This window comes from Musca vetustissima, unplaced genomic scaffold (genome assembly GCF_032173495.1).
Source record: "Musca vetustissima isolate MV318-11 ecotype Yass unplaced genomic scaffold, APGP_CSIRO_Mvet_v1 utg44898, whole genome shotgun sequence".
NCBI classification, from domain to species: Eukaryota; Metazoa; Arthropoda; class Insecta; order Diptera; family Muscidae; genus Musca; species Musca vetustissima.
The window spans coordinates 379579-395420 of record NW_026882659.1 but is presented as its reverse complement, the minus strand read 5'-3'; the positions used below and the strand labels follow the sequence as shown (position 1 = coordinate 395420).

General features: G+C 34.9%; 1 protein-coding gene across 1 annotated transcript in view; it reads left to right on the top strand.

Annotated features, from left to right (window-relative positions):
• Window positions 1–4869: 4869 nt before the first annotated feature.
• Window positions 4870–15842, top strand: part of LOC133329268 (uncharacterized protein DDB_G0271670-like) — a 107337-nt gene continuing 96364 nt past the window's right edge. Inside the window, exons 1-2 of the mRNA XM_061537758.1 lie at window positions 4870–4972; window positions 9158–9236. Coding sequence (XP_061393742.1) covers window positions 4947–4972; window positions 9158–9236 — 105 coding nt within the window. The 5' untranslated portion in view covers window positions 4870–4946. The remainder of the gene's footprint in view (window positions 4973–9157; window positions 9237–15842) is intronic.

Here is a 15842-nt window from a genome sequence, read left to right as displayed (position 1 = left end):
GCACTATACTTGAAAATAACCCTTTAGTCTATGAAGACTTTAAAAAGTTAATGTAATTTGATAGATTGACTTTCAGTAGGCTATTAAAAAAAAATGACCCAATATGACCTCTTTGAAATTTTGCACACAAATTAAGTGATAAGTAATGAGTTAATTTAAGTTTATTTCAAGTTGCGATTTTTTGCGTTTTACGAGTAATGCCTCTTTTATCTAGGCAACCTCCGTATAAAAAATCGAACTTTTTGAAATATGGCGAAAAGAAGGTAACAAAAAGAAAAAAACCTGGTGCTGTTTTCAAATATGTAGTGAGCAAAATTGCTGTCGACAACATTTCGGATGAAAGAGAGAAATTTTTAAAGCAAATAGTACATTAATTTTGCTTAATATTAGCGCAAAATTTGGAAAAATGTCACAGAAGGATGAATGCTTTCAAAGACAACCAGTAAGGAAAGATCAAAAGTCAGACTGGGCCGACTATATGATACCCTTTACCACTTTGGGTACAAACAAAAATGATAATGTGTACAATATCCTGTTGATAGAAGAGACATACCATCTTTGGATGACCATTAACATGGAATCGGGTAAAAAACAAATGTGATCTACATAGATATTTGAGCCAATAAAAACCATACACTTGACATTCTGAAATCTATAAGAAAATTACATGCCAATCGCAGAAATATTGAAAGTTTGGTGCACCATTTACCAAAAATCTCAATATGGACCGATTTCCAGGAAAACTTCAAGATGCCAAACTGGACTGAATTCAGTATGCTGTGCAAAATTTCGTTTAAATCGAACCATTATTGGGAGTTTGGTGCACCATTTACATAAAATCGGACGAAACTATATATGTGTGCTATATATCTGAACCGATTTCTTCCAAATTCAAAAATAACGATTCAAGTAACAAAAAAATCAGTTGGGCCAAATTTCATGACGAATACTATGATTTTGTTTCGGGGAACACCCGAAACCTAAAATTCCGACGCATTTAGGAAGAGTACACATCTGGCTCTGTCAAGAACTAGGATTATTTAATTGGCTAAACAATTAGCGAAATAGCGGACCTATAAATATTTTTTTTTTTTTTGGAAAACTTCTATTTCGATCACAAACAAAAAACACTTAAAATTAATGTTTAATGTATAATGTTTAAATTTCCAAGATTTATTGAGATTTTCACTTGCAATTTTAAAGAGACGTTCTTGAGTAAGCATGGGTTAAAAACTAAAGTCCACCTAGATATCACAATATTAAGGATAGTACTTTTAGTATGTTTGGTATTTAAAATGAGATATATCGGTTCACTTTTTAGGGTATCCTCCATACCTTCAAATTCGGTATTTTGATACCTTTGGACACATTTTTCAATGTAATTGTGTATAATTTGTCATCTTGGATAGAAAATGTTCTTACGAAAAATGATCAATATTGGTTTTAAGGGTAGCTCCTTATATCGACATTTTGAAGCTTTTGGGCACACGTTTTAATCTAATCAGCTGTAATTTGGTATTTGGGTCCTCACTTGGTAGAACATTTTCCTACTGAAAATGAATAATATTGGCCCGAGATTCTGGGTAGCACCTATATATGTATAGAAGATTATCGAAATAGTTCCATGTTTCATAGTCAATATTTTAAACGTTTTAGCCGCATTTTAGCATTCCGAGATGTTAAAAAATGTTTTGATATATCTCCAAATTCGGTATTTTTATCGAATTTCTCTTAACCGTTTTTTTGAATAAAAAACTTCTTTAAAGTAAAAAATTAAACACTATAACACTTATTATAATATAATAATATGTAGTTTCCGATAAGGATATTATTACAATATTATTTTTCGGCGTTAAAAACTAGTAATTTGTTATTATTTCCGAAAATATATTTGACCTCCGGTTCAATTGTTTATTTGTACTCACATACGAATACACGTACATACATTTGCCAAAAAAATCGAAATCCCTCATATACACGCTTGCCAATTCGTAACGCACATGTTGTCGCCCTTTTGGGGGCGAAAATTGTGATTTTACTGTCGAAAACCGCCACACGAATTACTTCATTCTGTTCACCAATATGTGCATGTGTATATTTTCTCATCGCAATATTCCTTGGACTCCCACTATGATATTGTCCGGACAAGAATATCGAATTTATTACTTACATGTTACAAGTGTTACTCCACCACCACTGCTACCGCTGATTGTGGGCGACTTCTAGCCACACACACAAATACACTTTTTTTTGCATTTCGTATTATTTACCTTATTTCATGTTCGATTTGGAGTAGTTGTGCATGTCTCACGGTATTTGGTATGCATTAAATGTTCTCCTCTCTTTGTCGTTGTAAACAAATATCTCTGAAAATTGCAAATTTTCGACACATACCTTTGAATGAAACGAACGAAAAGAGTGTGGTAAGGTTGTTGGAAGAAGAAATTATTTGATGTTAAATATTGCCTGAATTTATATTTTGAATGCGTGGCAAATTTGTTTACTAGCTGGTTGGATGTATGGTTGGCTGGCTGGCGTATTCCATTCATACCGAAATAATTCGGTACTTCTTTTGAGGTGTCGAGTGGTTAATGGTTGTTTTACATGTGTGATATAATTTATTGATATGTAGTTGTGTATCGTTTCAATTGTATTGATAAAAGTCAATGCCCCACGGAAAATAAGCGGTGTGGGGGAACCAATTTTGAAATCATTAGGGGAGACTGGGGCACCTTCGGCACTTTTTTTTTAGAGGTCTATATCTCAGTACTTATTCAACATATATAACAACTTTATGGCTGATTATTGTCCTCGGACACTTAATTATAAAAAATAGTACCAAAAAGATATAAAAAATAGAATAAGTTAAAAAATTGTACAGTTTTGTAAAAAAAGTCAAAATTGCCGAATGTGCCCCAACCCGGGGTGGCTTCGGCATTTGATGGGGCACATTCGGCACCATAGTCATAGCCGGGTAATTGTCATCGCTATCAGTCTGGTTGAAATTCTGATCCTCTAAAGGCTCTATTTGGTTTTAATACGACACACAATGTTTGAATTATGGGACTTTATTTTCTAGCGGCGGACGTTTACATCTCAAGGTCGCACACACCATCAGAAATAGGGGTTTTCTATCGCATTTTCGTCAATACAAGCACGTTTGATCTTATATATGCAATTTCGAACTATATTAAAGGATTATTTATAAAGACAAACTCAAAAACATTTTAAGGAAATAATATTGCCCAATCTGTATATGGCCGAATGTGCCCCACTTTAAAATGCCGAATGTACCCCGAATGTACTTTTTATAGTTTTTTCATTTTTTTCGATCAGTTTTGTAAAAACATTATATTTTTAAATATTTCTATAATAATACACATCGTAGTTAACCACTTTTTAATAATATTGTCTTAAAAATTTAAAAAGTTTTATACACGAAATACTTACGTAATGGAATTGAAATATTACAGAAACATCTATAAAAATACAAAAACCCCTGTATCTATATAAGCTTATTAGCTAGAAATTTCAAACTTTGTGTCAGTTATTTATTTCGATATTCGATACCTGTGTATCGAAACAAGTGATGTACGGTGAGAGCTTCATATCGAAAACGCGATTGCCGAAGGTGCCCCGATGCCGAAGGTGCCCCAGTCTCCCCTACTATTAACAATTTTCGAGAAGTGGATGACAATATTATTTGTTTAATTACTTTTAGTTATTTATACATTATTACCATTTTTTTATAATGTTTAGATTTGATGTTTTTATACTCCCAGCCTTATGGCTAATGAGGGAATATACACATTGGCTGGTACGTACGATAATTCTGGATGCATATCGTAATATTTCTTCCACACATAGTTCAAGTTTGTAGATGGGAATATCGGTCCACATCTTCTCCTCCCCCACAAAATTATGAAATTTTTGCGTACTATCGGTTTTGAATCAATCGTTGTTGAACCTATTACATGTACCAAGCCTAGATCGAGTCCGAAGCTGGAACCCCTTGGCAGACTCCTTCTTGCACCTCCTCTACAATGGGTCATCATTTTCAGTATTTAAAAATCTAATATTAGGCGAATTGTATTTCCTATCTGATCCAAACTTTGCACATTATACTATTTTTTCAAACACAAATCAATTTCGAAAATGGAGAAAATCGGTCGACTCCTACTAGTAAGGGCCAACATTAGGAAAAAAAAGAAATAGTGTAGAATATCCGATTTGACACAACTATACACATCGTAATAGTTCTTTCAAACTTAAACCAATATTAAGCGAATGGATCCAAACTTTTTAAATCGTAATATTCTCAGTAAACTTAGATCATGTCCGAAGATTGGACTCATCGAAGAAATCCATTATTTTTATATGAACTGTAGGGCTTTATTTAACATACTTCGGAATGTCCGATGTGGGACAAATATGCACCGTTTTTTTATCATCCGTTTGAGGTGCTTCACCGCTCTTTCGCTCCGATTTATCGTATGTGATCCATTTAACATCTCAAGTCACCATCCGTTTAAGGAATGGGTCTTTCGAATTCCGTTTGGCCAAGGCTTCGCGGATGGAAATACGATCCATCTTCTTTGAATCCAGCTTTGTGTAAATTGTTTAAAACAGTTTTATGGTCGATTTTTAGCTCCTGGGCGATGTTACGACAGAAGGTCCGCTGTATGAGACTCACAGCTTTGTTTTTCCATAACATTGGTGTATTAACTATTTCATCTTTCTATGATACATGTATAGCCTCTTTATAAGACATTTAAAATTTCTTAACAAATATATTCAAACATTTAACATACACAGTTTTTATAATAATTGAAATAGTTGTTAATATAATTTCCTTTTCTTTACAGAAAATATCTCGATAAGTATAGCAGCGACTGTAGTGAAACCAATTAAGGTGATCCTAAAAGTATGCAACAATAAACGTCATCATGACAACAGACGAAGTAATATTGCGGTAAGTCTCCACTCTACAATTTTTACGAACAACTCCAACAATTGCCAACAAATAAAAATAAATAGCTCAGAACGACAACAACAATAAACATTTTAACTTGTTACTCTCGCATCTTTTACAAATGCAATAAATTTTCTGCTTGAGTACCCTTGGCCTTCTTCAAACAATTTTATTCGTAATCCACAACAGAGTGGTTTGGTTGAATGAATGTGTGGATGGATGGGCTGAGTAGATGTGTAACCAAAATCCAAGCAACTGCTACGTGTTCCAATGCTAGACTCCCTCGGCAAGGACTTCAATAAACATAAAATATCAAACATTAAAAATTTAACTTTCATTTTTGGTATTTTATTTCGAGTAGAATTTTGTTAATGATGGTGGTTGGCCAAAAAGTCTACTAGACTTGTATACTCGTTCATTGCAACGTTGATTACTAAAGGCGATGTTTGGTTGCGGCAACCAAACATCCCAATACGAAAAGAGTTTTAGCATCAACAAAGACGAATGCGAAGACGTTGTTAGTCGAAGTTTCAATGGCTTGGTATTATCCTCGGTATACCGCAAATAACTGTGGCTTTACAAATCCTCTTTTTTCAATTGTTCTCCTCCACAATCACCATAAACAAATGCGCTATTTTTTGTAACAATTTGTGTCGGGAGTGTAAACAGTGGAAGGATAATGATACAAACTTCCTTTAATGTTTCATCGACAAAAATGCTTTAGTATAATAGGACAGTGGTTACTGACATAAATTATCAAAGTGGAACTGGCGTTTCCAAGCACAAATGCTTCGAAGCTGAGAGAACCGCATTTCCAGGGAGAGTTGTAGAGGAACAACTTTCAAAAGGCTAACTTGATGCAAGCTTCGTACCTTCAAAACCAAAAATGTTGCTTATTGATTTAGTCACATATGTACATATGCTAAGGGAGGAAAAATACAAGGAACAGAAGATTGATAGACAAATGGAGCGTGATGCACAATGCAAAGCAGAGGAAGACAATGTCTTCCACTTTATTACAAAAGGAGACGGATTATATATCATCATATTTAGGAGAACTCTACAGTTTGCGTACACTCCGAAAGTCTGACGGGAAGCTAGGGTAGCCTTAATACCAAAGGCAAGGCAAAATTCGCAACACCAAAATCATATCAACCAATAAGCCTAACGTCTAACTCAAAACGGTGGAAAGGACAGTCGACCCTATGAGTAAAAGCAACATACACAACAATACGCACAGGAACAAACAACATGCGTACGTAAAGGGAAGATCAGTGGAAACCCGCCTGATGTTTGCCTTGATATCGAGGGGGTTTTCAAAACACTTATCCAATCCTTAGAGTCCTGAATAGAGAGTTCTGAGAACATGCGGCCTAGGTATATGTGGGTCACAATGACAATTGACATCCAAATAAGCGGACATCGCGGTTTTAAGTCTTAAGGCTATGAATGAATGGATCGCCATCGGACACAATATACCGCATCAAAGTATATTACAGACCACATAAAGATTCTTAATTAGTAATTTTGAGTTGTATAATTTTCATCCATTAGGGACCCCATCGGCAAAATCACAGTTTTTGAAGCCGTAAGACCCAAGTCTGTATGCAAAAAATGTCAATGAACGACCAGGAATGGATAAACCTGGGGTTTCTTCAACATTTTGGGCTTCAGCAGCAGAATTCTCAGTTGTTCATTTTCAACGTGCAAGTGGTTTATTCTTCACATCACTTTCTTGTCTCGAAAGATCGAAATTACCATCAGAATTTATGCATTGTGGTCCGACAAGGTTCATCAAAACAGACTAAAAAGTGTTGTCATTTTGAATGCATTGTTTTTACGAGGGTTACTATATTTCTAGACTAATAGTGATTTTCATTAATCAGTCTTTTTCATCGACTGAATTTTAATCGAATCATTTTTTCCACTACGATCTACTCACCTCCAAAGCGAAAATTATTGTCCAGGAATATTAATTGTCTTCGAATAAAAAATGTCGACTGCTGTTTTGGTCTCATTTGATCAGATCCATGATATACTTACCAAATGTCAAAGAATAAAATCTTCGAAAGAGTCAGCTACCGCAATACTGGGTAATTCGAAATAACACTTTTTTGAAACCTCTCTACATTCTTCAATTTTTCATAAAGTTCTGGTCTGCATTTTTAGGCTTCAATTTCACACAGGTTATATTTTGGGGCCACATTTTTGAGATACTTCTTAAAAGAGTTACTTTTATCGAAATTTTTTTAAACATTTTACATTTTATAATTCAGTAAACATCAGCTTCAACAGAAGATTAGTTATTTTTTCAGAATTAACATACATACATCTTAAATATTACATAGATAATGCCCTTTAAAACCACTGTAAAGAGTCCCGTAATTTCAACACTATAGCAGCAAACTAATCTCTTCCCCTTCCTGTAATGTTGATACCATGTCTTCCTTTCAAGGTTGGCAAACATAATCGTGCATCTATTCCTAGACCATAGCACAGCTGATCTCGTTGTTTGGTTTGGAGTTCGAGTTCGAGTAAATTGCAACAATTTGTTAACCTGACATCCTCGACGATAGTCAATAGCTATTGTTGTAACAGAAATCAGGCAGGATGCACACGAGTGTAGTCGACAAAAAAGGAAGAAGTGAGGTGAGCTGTAGACTTCCTTGGCGGATTCTTGTTACACACTCACTCACACAATACCAATTGCTGTTCTTGTCTACTCATCAACATCGTCATTGACTTTTGTTAGTTGATTGTGGCAAAAGCCAATTTTCTTCGAAGTTCTTTCTTTCGGTTGCCAATTCGCCATTACTGTTGGCTCCTTTGTTGTTGTTGTGTGTGTGTGTGTATGCGTGTAGGCATGTGTGTTTTGGGGGTGAGATGTTGATACCGTTGCTTAAACAATGCGCCAACCGGGGCGTATTGCATACAAAAATACATTTAATTTGCTGACATTAAACTGACAACAATGCCGCCTGTCTGACAAATTCGTATCACATTCCAGTCAGACATAAGTTGGTGATTTCCAGTTTTACACTTGTTAAAAAGTGTTGAGATTTAATAGATTTATGCTGCGGTTTAACAGATTAATTTTTTTTCCTTTTCCAGATGATTTTTGATTAATAAATCGTTAGTTGATAATACGAGATTTGTTCAAAAATTAAACTAATTTTGAATTTCAATGTGTCGAGGGATATTGATACCGGATGGAATGTCTATGAGAATTTCGAAGCAGCATAGTTAGTAGATTAGCTCTCACCAACGACCTTGCGCACCAGCTAGCAAGACTGACGGACACTTGTCTCAACTAAGCACATTCCCAACGTATCAAATTGTATATACTTTCTTTAGCAATCGTATTTTTATATCCTTATCCACACTGTTGTACAGTTTATTATGTCTATGTGCATATGTTTGTAACAGGTAAAAGGACACGAAATAGACACATGGTTCCTTTTGAGAATATGCATAGAATCACTTTTAGAAACGATTTATGCATGCCGTCTGTCTTTCCACGTATTCTTGTGAACAAAGTACAGTTCCCATTTATGATTCGATTTGAATGAAATTTGGCACAAGTCACATATTTGGCCCAAGGACGAACCTTATTTAAATTGGAGAAAATCGGTTCAGATTTAGATATAGCTCCCACATTCATTTTCGTCCGATTTTATGTAAGTGATGCACAAACATTTTGCACAGCTTACTGAATTAAGTTTAGTTTTATGTCTGTCGGTCGGTTTAGATTTAGCTCCCATATATATTTTCATCAAATTTTATGCACATGGTGCACCGAGGAGCCTATGTTTGTTCGCTTTACATGAAATATTGCAGAGAGTATTGGATTGAAATCGGTTGAGGTTTAACTTCCATATATATTTCCAACCGATTTCATCTAAATGTTGTACCAATAAACAACGTTTTTCCGATTGGGACGAATTTTTGCACAACGTACCAAACTGGAACTAAAATAATGCGTATTGCTCTGTTAAAACAGTAGTAACTTAATTATTTTATTTCTACATAATTTATAGATGTCCTTTCTTTATACTTAACTATATGGAAAATTTTCAAATATTGTTAGTCAAGTTTCTTAACTTATTAATTTTCTATATTACTTATAAAATACATAATAAAATTTATTTATTATGACAATATTTGTTTTCTTCTTTATTTTTGCAGGCGCGACAAAGCTGCTGAAAATGGTGAAGAATATCGGGAACCACCACCTCGCTTGCGGGGTCAAAGTACATATCTTGCGGTAAGTTTCCTTTCCAAGGCACTTTGCATGCATTGTTGCGTTCTTAATGTTATTATTTTATGAATAATTTCAATTTCATTACAACTCATTTGTTGGCAGGCCACGAATCTGAGTGAACGAACAACTTATATATATATATAGATGTGAGCATATTTTTACAAGCAAACATATCTGACATCCTGCATTTTGGCTGGTTGTCTGCCAGCCTGCCTGCCTGGATGGATGGATGATCCATTAAAATATTTTGATGCTGCAGAGAATAACTCCTGCCTCTGCTACTGCCGCTGATTTATGAACAGAATTTTAATGGGCATCCACCGTCACTGCAAATCAGGTCGCCCTGATTCACGGTTGTTGTCACGACAGTGCAAAATATCTATGTCGGTAGGCTGTTGTTTAAACAGATGTACTTTATGATATTGTCCATTCGTCTGGTGCTTTGTCAAAATGATCTTTATGCCTGCGTCTACAACATTATCGTCAATTGTGTGTTTTGTGGTTCCAACATTTGTTTGTGTCTGTGTACTTTTTTACGCTATTGTTACCATTTATAGTACACACGTTTGCAGTACATTTGCAACGAAACTTGCAAATTTTCTTTATTTTTTATTTTTTGGAATACCCCAAAGCTGATACTTTGATTACATTTAAGCACTTTATATTCGTAATGATGCGTCTTTTTTTGTATCTCGTGGTGTCTTGGTTTTTTTCTCCACGTTTGTTGGCCTGCCCCACGTTCAACGCTCGTCATGACAAAGGAATCAAACATTTAGCTTTATTAAGATGTGAATAATGCCTCCGCTTTCAGCAATAAAGCTGGAAGTAATAAATGAATAACGAAACTGTTCTAAACTGAAGTGGACAGTATTTGGCACGGAGCTTGAAAATTCCGGGGTTTTGATAATCTTGACTTAGATACAATAGATTATTTCAAAAGCTATATTGAAAATGTGCCCTAGCAAAGCGGGGCCCTAGAATGTTGTCTATGACTATTAGGCTATATTACCATTTCTATTCAATTGCATTGTATTATAAATAAGACACCCTAAACTTTTGGGTAAGTGGTGTGCACAATCAAAGTTTGCCACATTTCTGATGACCATGCGCCATAATTTCGTGGAGAATAAACCAATTTTTCTCAGTACGAATGTTCAAGTTGGAAGGTTTTTTTGATCGACTAGCTTTGTGTGAATTTACTTGATTAGTGGGTTGTTGTTGTAGCAATCCTGTTGCTGTGTAAAACCTTGCATGGAACGTTAGAGAGTTTAGCCCATCTTCAGGAACAACCTATCTTCCGCCGGCATCTGGAAATAACGATAACCATAAATTGATGTCCTACTCATTCAGCGACCAATTTGATCTCGTCAGGACAAAGTTATTTAACATACCTTGTTATCACGTCACGTAAACTTAAAATATACTACACGACCTACTGCCTTTTTATCCGTTCTACCCGGAGCTTTACAAACCACCATTAAAAATCAGAGAATTTTTTTTTAGATTGATACCCTCCAACATTTACAAAAAATAAATATACTTATTACAATTTGTGTTTTGCCTTAAAATGTGCCCATTTTCGGTTACTTTCATTATACAAAAAATATCTTCCCAGCCAATTTTTTTTTTCAAAATATGAGAACAGGAAATATTAGGGGATCAGGGAAGGAACATGCAATATTTGCTGATACAGATTTATTGGGGTTTCTGGGAGATAGGACTTTGAATATAAAGAAAAAGACGTGAGAAATAAATGATTACCTTATAGGAGGGCTAGGGGATATACCAAAATGGGGATCAATATTGATCATTTTGGGTAGTAAAATCATGTGTAGTAAAGAGGTGTGGAGTACCGTTATATGGGGGCCACACTGAAACTTGGGTTTATTTTAATAATTTTTAGTACAACGATGTGCTATACAATGAGATCCCAAAATAAAAAATTACAGCCAATTCGGTTGAAAACGTGTCCCAAATCCTCAAAGTACCGAATATTTGGGCGTACCGTTATATGAAAACTGCCCTGAAACTGGGGTCAATGTTAACAATTTTTGGTGCGGACCCCAAAAAAAAAAAACTATATTACAGCCAACTCGGTTGGAAAAAACGTGTCCAAAATCCCAAAATACTGAATATTGGGGGGTACCGTTGTGTGGGGGCTAGCTTGATATTTAGCACGGAGATGTGTTATGCAATGAGAACTCAAAATACCAAATTACAGAATCTTCGGTTGAAAAACGTGTCCAAAATCTCCAAAATACCGAATATTGGTGGGTTATATGGGAGATATACAGACGGACCTGCATAAATTTTAGAATGTTATTCTGATCAAGAATAACAAATGACAAATTTAATATAAACTCGACCTTGTGGTAGAGGGATAATAGTAATTTATGGTAAGAAGATTTGTTACCAAATAGGAACATAGAATACCAAATTACAGCGAATTCTGCTAAAAAAAGCACTAATAACACTCCAAAATACACAAAAATTGGGAGAGATTTAGTTCATAATGAGAAACCAAAATACAAAATTACATGTAATTTTCTTGGAAAACTTGCTCGTAAAAACCCGAAAATTAGGGGTTGCCGTTATGTGAGGATTATTCCTAAACGTGGATCGATAAAGCCCATCATCGAACTTGACCTGGCTGCAGACAAAAGCAAATTTTGTAAATTTTGCCGATATATTTTCATTCGTTTAGAGGCTACAATTAATACAACAGACAGACGTATAGAATTTTACTCTGATCAATAAAATAATAATTTATAGGGTCGGAAATAAGAATTCCGATGAGTTACAAACGGAAAAACGAACTGAATATGAGGGCATTACAAATGAAATTATTATTATAATTATATAAAATTTCTTAATTATAGCGTACCTACTATTGCCCATAACAGATATTTTCTAAAAGAAACCTCAACTAAATGAGATAAACAACTAAGGACATATAATTCAAACAAATAGATGCGACCCTGACATGATATGTTAATAAACAACGACAACAGCAGAAATGGGGAAGCAGAACTCTTCCACATCGCTTGTCATGCTTGGCCGATTGGACGGATAGAACGAAATACTCGTGCAAAACGAACTTCCAAAATGCCAAATTGGCTTTGGGGAGGTAGGAAAAAAAACAGCAGAAAAATTGTTAGCCTCTTTAGGATGAAATTGTTTATAACTGCTTGTGAAAAATATGATTACATTAGAGGCCAATAAAAGCAATTGCAGCTGCAGAAAAAAAAAAACAGACAGGGAGTAGCAGCGACAACATCATCAGAAATGATGAAAGAGCTTTAATAAAAATTGTTCATACCTCGGGGTATAGTTAATTTTCAATGATGTCTGTTATTTTGTTTATTTAAGAGCACTCAATAGACCCCAAACAAAATGACAAACATACAGACGCACGAGCTGTATTGTATGTGCAACTGACTAACTGAGTGACCATTTGACTGTATGGTCGTACGAACGTCTGTCCGTCTGTCCCATAACTACCGATGAGGCAATAAAATAAAAGTTGTTGTTGCAACTATTATTTGTTGTTCGGCTTTTCGGCTTTGAATATTTGTTTAGTTAGTTTAGCATTCATGCAGTCATTCATTCATTCATTCATGTACAAACTGTCATTTATTTTCATAATTTTTCATATTAATTTGCGAAATCACCTCAGGGGGCCAGCCGACCGCACTTCTTTTTCAAATCTCGCAGTTGGTTTTTTGTTGTCACCGTTTGCTTCCTTGTACCGCTTCTTTTTTTACCAACCATCGAATACAAGGGGTGTTTGGATTGCGTTCAGGGTATGAGATGAAGTAAACAAATTCAAGTGACACTTGACTCTTGTCAAACATATCATCTCTATGTGTACATACAAACAAACATATGACTGGTGTTTATGTCGGAATGCCTGAAAAGTGGTTTTCAATTGTTATTAAAGTTTATCTGCATCTTCGATAGTTCGATGCAATCCGTTACCAAATGTTAATCAGCCAACCGTATCTGAAAGATATTGTATTAGGAAGATGTGTGTCTGCATGTGTGAGTTCTTAATAAATTCTCAACTATTGTGGACTGTGTTAGTACAGTGGATAAGTTGCCTTTTTTTATAGATAATTAAAATTTTATATGAATCGAATTTTTCTTTCATGAACAATTAAAGATACTCACCATATCATTAACATATTTTCATTTTTTATGAATCATATATCAAAAATCGCCGGGTCGTTGTAGCAACATTAGTGCATCAGTCTAAATACAATTCAATCATGATTGATAGGTTTGTTAATCTAGGAGCTCTATTTTGAACCTCTGCACTATGTGCCAGATATACCATTTTGTGGCGTGTTTACGAAAACAATAAATATGGTATATAGGGATTTCGGGGACTCTCACTGCGATTATGCAAGAAAAAAGTAAAAATTTAAAAAGGGTTGGATAGAAATTGGCGGTCACATTTTTTTAAAAATGTAATAAATTAGATTATTTTTTAACACGTTTTATAGAGCTATGGTCACTGATTACAAATGTGAAGATTTATAGATAGATTTTTAAAATCAAGTGAAATGAAAACAGCATGAAATCGTTGGTTTATGTATTATGGATATAAATCTATATCATACCTTAATAAAATATACCTCTGAAATATATCCGAGTTGGTTGAAAAACGTGCTCAAAATCCCCAAAATACCGAATAATAGTGGGGTGTCCGTCTATATGGTATCAACCACGAAATTTATGTCAATACGAGGACAGTTCGGAAAATTCTTAGCCTAGCACAAAAACTTCCATCTCTGTTATGAACACATGTTAAATTTTGTTTCGATCTGGCAACTCCTTCATATATAGAAACGGGTGTTCAAAAAAGACGCATCCGCAATTTTTTACATAGGAAAAATTATAAATGCGTGTTTTCATTGTAAAAAAATACGGATGTGTATTTTTTGAATTTTTCAAATATAAATTATATTCGCAAAAATATGAAATTTTGATTTTAACCTCATGTCGAAATCACGCAATACGCAATAATATATAACGTTCTTTCTGCTCTTTCTGTATTTTTGAAAAAAAAACCAAAAAAAAAAAAAAAAACAGTAAGGAAAGTAGTAAAGTCGGACTGGTCGGACATATGCAGAAAAACCACAATATTTCTGTAAATACACTTGTCATGAGCGAACAAATATATGAAAGAGTTTGTTAGAAATACTTCAACGTACACAACATTCAATTATAATAACCTCAGTATATTGTACAAAATTGTGTGTCGGTCGGCCAAACTTTGGGTCTTTAGTGCACAATTTACATTAAATCGGACGAAAATATATATGAGATCTAAATCTGAACAGATTTTGACGAAACTTAGCACACATTCTGTACCCTATGCCAAATTTCGTGCAAATCGAAAGATATGTAGGAACTTTGGTCCCCATTTACCTTAAATCGGACGAAACTATATACGGGAGCTATATCTAAATCTCAACCGATTTTCTTCAATTTCAATAGGGTTCGTGAGATGTGCCAAATTTCATCCAAATCGGATCATAAATGCGATCTGTACTTTGTTCACAAATTACATGGATGGACAGACGGACGGACATGCGTAAATCGACTCCGAAATTGATTCTATGCATATTCTCAAAAAGAACCATGGGTCTATCTCGATTCCATTTGCCTGTTACAAACGTATGCACAAAGACATAATACCCTGTGGTGAAGGGTATAAAAAACAAATCGGGATCCTAGTGCATAGTGTGCTGGTCCTCCATCTCCCGATCATGAAGATCCTTCCTGACACACCTGGTCGGTAGATGTCTATTCTTTATATGTTATATTGCTAATGTTGCATCGACAATATCTTGTTGTGTTGACGAAGAGAAAGCATATTCGCCTCCTCGTGTAAGTGGTATATTGGAGTCGGGACACAAATTGCGTAGCACTGACGTTAGCCTACTACGGGAAGCCGCATAGTTAACCACAGACTGGCATATCTCTGTATAATTTTCAAAATTTTTTTTGATCACCTACCCTTGTACTGCCGGTTAGCGACTTGAGAACCTTGTTCCTGCAGCTTACCTCCGGACTCCATGATCGTACAATCATTCACGTACGTTACAACAGTTATTCCCTCCGGTGGGCATGTAATTTTCAGAAAGGTAGAGGTTAGACTGTTCCGAACAGTATGCTTAATTAAGTGATTGATTAATCAAGTGCCACCATATTGTTTCGTATTTTATATGAAGAAGTTGAATTGCAGAACTACATCAACCAATTGAAATATAATATATAATCATGATCATTAATATATATTAAATTAGGGTAAACATCTTTATTAGAGCTACGAAGTAATCTTAGAGAAATGTTCAAATTTTTACAAACATATTTGATGTGGAATCCACTGTTTCCATATTCTATTTGCTTTTTATATACATTTTTTACTTGATTTTTACTGTCCGTGCCAGTCAAATTCTGATGCTGTTGTCTAGCCGCTGTTCGGATGATATGTAAACACGCTAATAAATTTATTACCACATGCAATGCCGTTTGAGTGAATTTGTTTGTGGCAAAATGTGTGTCCATCGATATTGTTGATGTTCGGCTGCACTAAGGCTC